The sequence below is a fragment of the Protobothrops mucrosquamatus genome, unplaced genomic scaffold (genome assembly GCF_001527695.2).
Source record: "Protobothrops mucrosquamatus isolate PMUCROS unplaced genomic scaffold, P.Mucros_1.0 scaffold414, whole genome shotgun sequence".
NCBI lineage: Eukaryota > Metazoa > Chordata > Lepidosauria > Squamata > Viperidae > Protobothrops > Protobothrops mucrosquamatus.
Genome location: NW_015386743.1, coordinates 158568 through 165778, shown reverse-complemented (window position 1 = coordinate 165778; position 7211 = coordinate 158568). Strand labels below are relative to the sequence as shown.

The 7211-nt window shown below is 35.7% G+C and overlaps 1 protein-coding gene across 1 annotated transcript in view; it reads right to left on the bottom strand.

Moving 5' to 3' along the window:
* CACNA1D (calcium voltage-gated channel subunit alpha1 D) overlaps positions 1-7211 on the bottom strand; it is a 226580-nt gene that overhangs the window by 138542 nt on the left and 80827 nt on the right. The window contains exons 3-5 of the mRNA XM_015816206.1: positions 3801-3940; positions 2369-2511; positions 656-808 (exon numbers count right to left, since the gene is read on the bottom strand). Coding sequence (XP_015671692.1) covers positions 656-808; positions 2369-2511; positions 3801-3940 — 436 coding nt within the window. The remainder of the gene's footprint in view (positions 1-655; positions 809-2368; positions 2512-3800; positions 3941-7211) is intronic.

Here is a 7211-nt window from a genome sequence, read left to right as displayed (position 1 = left end):
AGAATAGTAAAACTGTGCCTGATCCCAGAATCATGTTTCCTATATGGCATTTTCTTATTTAATACTACATTGCTATATATTAATAATACCTAAATTTCAGTCAGCAGATTTCTATTTTGAACTTGGTACCATTTCTTTGTGAAATTGTCAGAAGAATGAATTTTAAGCAGTTATATTCTTTTTGAAAACCTAAAGATACAGAATCAGCCTCCGAGAGAAATCCTTTTTCAGGTTATACTAATGGGAAATCCTTCCCATTATTATTAATCATCTAGTACTAATTTTTATTTTTAGGCAGTAGGACTCAGCATCAGTTGTATGCAGTATTTACTGTACCCTTGCTGGCAGCAGATCTGAAAACCAGTTACCAGTTACCAATGGTTTTAACATTTTCTCACACTTCTGTTCTGATATAGAAAACTTGAACTGATAATTTTTACTGTAAATGTCATACTGAGTGATACAGAAAGCCATAGATGTCTCCCATGAAGAGGGAGACAGAGAGGATATAATTCTGACCCCATTAAATTTGATTTTTCAAGAAAAAGCAATATGTAACCTGTATTTATTTGGTGAGAACTATTACAGCTTTCAATCAATGGTTTATGATGCCATTGTTCAATTCCAGTTAAAAAGTAACAATTTCTTTACTCACCTGAATCTTCAAAATAACAAGATTTGTGCATTTTTCCAATAAAAAGTTCCAATCCTATAATAGCATAGATTATAATTACAAATAATACCAAAAGGGCAATATGGAGCAAGGGAACCATGGCTTTTATAATTGAATTCAGGACAACTTGTAAACCTGTAAGATAAAGAGCACTGGTTATACTGTTTTGATTTTTTGTAGTTACAAAGAACAATTGCAAAAACACAAGTAGGCATCGGGATTAAAACTGCCGCCACCCCCTCCTATTTTTAGCACAGCCTTTACAACCTGGGGCACTGCAGAAGTATTGGGCTACATTTCTGACTATCTTGCAGTCAGCATGATTGTACTGGGGGTGGGAAACAGCACAGATAAAATAAAATAACCATGCAGATACACAATACTTTAAGATGCATTTGAGTATAATACAAGCTCTCATTTTGTTAAGGGAAGAAAAATAGCTACCTCTAATACGAACTGAGATTTGTCTACATACAAAATTAGAGGTATCAATCTGCTGTCAGTGAGAATTTTGCATCTTACTAAAATGCTTTTTCTCCATTTATGCACTATCTCTGACAATTGCTTGATCCTCTATTGAAGTGATTTTCCTGAACCACATCAATTGCCATAATTTCCATGGCAACAGATTATAGTGTGATAAACATAGCATTATGACCTTGCGTGTGGATGAAATATTAAAAGCAAAGAGATTAAAAGAACAGATGCTTCATTCAACCTGAAATATTCTCAGAGAGAGAGAGAAAAGAAAAGAAAAGAAAAGAAAAGAAAAGAAAAAACTAAGCAAAGAGAGAAATAACCTAGAACTAAGGAGGAATTTCCTGACAGTTAGAACAATTAACCAGTGGAACAACCTGCCTCCTGAAGCTGTAAATGCTCCAACACTGGAAGTTTTTAAGAAGAGACTGGACAGTCATTTGTCTGAAATGGTATAGGGTTTCCTGCCTGAGCAGGGGGTTGGACTACATGACCTCCAAGGTCACTTCCAACTTTTATTATTATTGTTATTATATGTTATTATAATATTATATATTATATAATATTCTGACACTAGGTCACGGAGTGAGTTCTGCTAGATTCTTCCAAGGCAAACCATCCATCCATCAACCAAATCTGTAATATTCCAGCTGATTTTATTCTATTTCAAAGTATTCAATTTTATTTTAGATGGCCTTGAGTGCTACAGGCAGAAAGATATTCACCACCACAGCAGCAGTAATAATAAATGTCTTTTTTAGGGGCAGACCAATACATGTGAATGCACCAACACTGGAAGTTTTTAAGAAGAGACTGGACAGCCATTTGTCCGAAATGGTATAGGGTTTCCTGCCTGAGCAGGGGGTTGGACTAGATGACCTCCAAGGTCCCTTCCAACTTTATTATTATTATTATTATTATTATTATTATTATTATTATTATTATTATTATTATTATTAATAACAGTTATTTTACTACCTAAAATACTACCTAATTTTACTACTCTTTTGCTTGCTTTGTGGACTAGATCCTTATTCAATTTGAAATCTCAGATTGATCTGTGTCTAAGTAATATACCATGTCATCACATTTTACTGTACTGTACTCTACAGAGAAAGGGGAAGGGGAGGATATACTCAGCCTGCAGAAAAGCTTATCAAAGTAGTCTAGGGATGTTTTTGTTTGAATTCCCAAATAATTAATGAAGCAGTGACTTACTGGGCACTCCTGATACAAGCCGGAGGGGTCTCAGGACACGAAAGGCCCTTAGAGCTTTTACATCAAAACCACCTGGTTTGCCACCGGAATGGCTACCCCCTTCTGCTTCTTTGGTTAATTGTTCCAAAATTACACTAAACAATCTGGTGAACAAGAAATAAAACATGATATATTGTTGTTACTATAACATAAGATAATAAGGTTTTTTTTCATAAAGGAGGTTTAACTTTGGTGTAATACGGAAGAACCTTTAATGACTTATGCATACTGCACGTGTATTATGTAAAAACTAAAAGATCACCATTACAACATTAGAAGAGCAGGCTTCACGATTTAAAAAATAGCTCAGAGTAATTCAAGTGCTTCTTGAATTGGAACCTCAGGGAGAGGTTCCCGGTATCTTTTAGGAGTCAGACATAAAACATCAAATTCGAACTCAGGATCACTACCACTATCCAATCTTTTTCTTCATATTCAGACAGAAATGTGTTCATATCCACATGTTGCAGACAGTTTTATGCACAATTTTATATTTAACTATTGCTCACCTCTTGTGATAACCAGGATAGACTGCTAGAGATGATGTTCAGTCATTACATTGGAATAGATTTATTTTGTAGGAGGACAGTTCAAAAGATGTTTATCTTTTAGAATAGTTTCCACACAAAACAATAATTCAAGCAATATTACTCTGAATGCGGCACAATATTTTAAATGTTTGCAAACTATTCATTGGTGAGAGATTTCTTTCTTAATATCTCCTCTTTTTTGCCAAATCATTTAAATAATCTGCATTAATAGTCTGAAAACAAAAAACCCCTTACTAATTATTCTGATATAGTATTCCAAGACAATGTTATTGGAATTATTTCTACCGAACAGAACTCTCATTATACTTATCCAGAGTCTTCCCTTATATCTTGTAGATTCTCAGAGGCAGTTTTAATAATTAGTTTGATTTTTTTCTGATAAAATCTATGTTTGTCATCTTTTCCCATGGCAAAAGTGTAATAAGAACCCTATGTTCCTCTCATGTATTATGTAATTTTTTTTTGGAGTGAAGGAATCTGTCTTGTGCTACATTTCACACCTCAGAATACACATATACGGCTTGCTATGCAGATATTATTTCTGTAAAAGAAAAACATTATACAGAACAATTCTAAGTATGTGTTTATATAAACCTTACTAAAGGATGTTGTTATATAAAATTCAGTAGAGTCCTCTTAAAGTGCAAGGGGAATATATTCAAGGATTAGATTTCCTATTTGGGAAATCATTGCAAAGCAATTAAGTATTTGACAACACTGCAATCTCATAAAGCTAAAGGTAAGGATAATTACAGATTCTTTGTTTGAATGTTATAGCATATACATAAAGTAGAAACATTTTTTGATGTTAATTTCTTAGAAAAATTAAAAATTAGACTTACCCTACTATAACTATTACAAAATCCAATAAATTCCATCCATTTCTAACATATGCGTTGGGATGTAATAATAATCCATATGCTACAATCTTCAAAAATGTTTCAATTGTAAAAATAATCAAGAAGGCATATTCTACTTTTTCCTGTAATACACACATTAAAAAAAATGAACAAACCAATCATTAATAAATTAAGCACTGAATTATATAATACATTTATGATTTGTCTCATCTAACGCTTGAGTATCAAGCAGTCATCAATACAAAATATCTAGTAAATTCTTATTTAGCATTCAGAGAACCAGTAAGCTCAAATACCACAAACCATGCATAGTGTCAGTGTAAACTTCAAGTAAATGCTTAATCCCTTTTAAACTACTGAAATTGCTCATAAACTTCAGTGAGCGATTTCAGACTAATGGCTCCTTAAATCATAATATAATGTGCAGTTTATTTATTTATTCAATCTGTATAGCTGCCCATCTCAAACCTGTGACTGGGCAGCAATGTTATTTCATCTTTATTCCATCTTTCTGTCCCTCACCAGTTAATAGTTGTAAACTGTTCCTTTATAAGTATAAAACAATCTAAAATGAGTTAAAGCATAATAAAGATTTTAATTATAAGTTCTCTGCTACTGCAACACTATTAATGCAAATTGTTTCCCCTGTAATCTAATAACTTATTTAAGGATCAATTGTATATTGCGGTCTTCCCTGACCAGATGCTCATTGAGTTGTAGGACATTTACATTCTCTGTAAGTACTGGTAGGTAATCAGAAAGACACAAATCAGAGACCTTCAGAGTGACATTATGTTGTGTTAAACTTTCTCCAGCTCATCAACTTGGAGCCAGAAAAGCCATCACCTAATATTAAAACATAATTTGCTGATTGCAAATAATACATTCAGCATAATCTTGCAAAATGACATCACACCAGCATTGCACCACTCTCATGGAAGCTCCACAAACTGGTATTTACAGTTACCTAGAATTTATGTAAGGTTTTTTTTATTTCATTTAAAGAGTTCTGGGTGAGAGTAGGAACTGGGAGAGTGCTAGTGATGAGTTTAGAAGAGACAAAGAAATGAGAAGAAACCCAGATGAAGTGTCTACAGAAAATGCTTTACAAGGACTGTGTTGTAAGGAAAGTAACTGAACTAGAAAGTATAAAGGCTGTTTTTCTGAAGCATTGGGATGAGCTGAAATAGAATTGTTGGGATTTTGAAAAGTCTCAGTTGCACATAAGATTAAAGCAAGTGTGTCTGTGTGTGTGTGTCTTTGTCTCCATCTCACCGATGACTCTGGGTGGCTTATAAAGTGTGTGTGTGTGTGAGAGAGAGTGAGTGAGTGAGTATATAACAATTAAAAATTTAAAAACTATATAAAAAAACTAGTACCAGGAAGAGGGATGGCATCAACCACCTGCAGTAGTGAGCACCCCTCTCAGGGGCCCAAGTCAACCAGGTCCAAGTCAACCAGGCCAAAGAAGGCCAAAAGATGGAAGCATTTCTCACCTCCAATGGTAGAATGTTCCACAGGGCTGGGGCCACAGAAGAAAAAGCTCTTCTATGTAACCTCAACCACCGGAATTCCTTGGCAGACTTGGTCTGCAGAAGGCCCCTTCCGCTGGAGTGAGTGGGGCGAACTAGTCCCATTGGGGTGAGATCAGTGGTGGGATACAAATATGTGAACAACCGGTTCTCTCTGTGGATGCCGCTTCCAGAAATCCATTCTGGGCATGGGCAACAAAAAATTAGCTACCGGTTCTGCCGAAGTGGTGCGAACTGGGTGAGATTGTTCCTCAAATACCCTGGACCTTATATTTTGCCATTAAAGGTGATAGGATAGGATAGGATAGGATAGGATAGGATAGGATAGGATAGGATAGGATAGGATAGGATAGGATAGATTTTAGAATATCAGCAGGAAGGACTGGGAAACCAGTAGCATAGATTTGATCAACTTGCGCTATAAAATCTCTCCATAATTTCTCTCAACTGAATCTGGAACAAACATAATATTCTGAGTTTCTGTTCAGGCAAATCACAACCTACTTAAAACAGTTCAACCAAACTTCTAAGGCATAATTTGTTTATTTATTTAAGTTCTGAAGCAAAAACATTTTTGATTGCATACATATCTCTGTCTCATAACAAATAGACTTTCTGCACTGTTATAGTGAATTGGATTATTAAAACTGGCTCTTTCCATGCTTCAGAATCAATATACTTCTTACATTGTTGTCTGTTTGGCAGCTAAGCTGATTTATTTTAGACCCACTATCACATAACCCAAGCTGGAAAAAAACAGTATTTCTGTTTGCAGCAATAAAGCTATGTAGAATTTATGACTGATGTATTTTCCAGTTACAGGTAGTCCTCTATTTATAACCATTCATTGTGCAACCATTCACAGTTACAACAGCACTGAAAAAAGTGACTTACAACTGGTTTTTGCACTTATGGTACTCACAGCTTCTCCATGGTCACATGATCAAAATTCAGGCATGTAGCAACTGGCATGTATTTACGACAGTTGCAGTGTCCCAGAATCACGCAATCAGCATTTGCAACCTACCAGCTGGCTTCTGACAAGCCAAGTCAATGGGGGATGTCCAATTCACTTAATGATCATATGATTCACTTACTAACCATGGTAAAAATAGGTCTTAAAATCAGATGAGACTTACTTAACAACCCTCTTGCTTAGCAATGGAAATTCTGGTCCCAGATGTAATTGTAAGTGGAGGACTACCTGTATCAGGAATTTTATCTCCCCCCCCTTTCAATTCTCAAACTTCAGATGACCATGTAATTACTTCTCAGGTTCTTGGGAAGTGGAAAACATAATATGGAAGTGTATTTAGTTCAATTACTCAGTCAGCTCGGTCAGCTTGTTTGCTTGCTTTGACTCCACATCCTGTAAACTGTCATCAAATGGGTGTACAGATATCAAGCTTTAAATAGTGGCTGTGTTTAGACAACATGTTGAACATGGCTATTGAATTAATCTTTTTCTTAGCTCTCATAGGATTTCACTGAGGTGGTTTCATTCATAGAATACAGAGATTCCCCAACCCCCAAGTAACAAAGCCCTATCTGCGCATTTGCGGGATCCAGGCAGTTTTTCTACCCTGGTCCGTGGAAAAACCGCCCTCCATGGAACTGGTCCCTGGCACTCAAAAGGTTGGGAACCACTGATATAATACATTAAATAACCAAAAAGAAGCAAGATTAAAACCACATTTAACAGGTCCTGTAAATATGAATTGTATATTTTTACTGACTGAGTTGTGTTGTATGAATCTAATCCATAAGTCATTGGGTTGGGTGGGTTGGGAGTGGGGGGCACCGTGATGCGGTGGTTCTCCTCCTTCCTCACCGACCGTACGCAGTCTGTATTGGCAGGGGG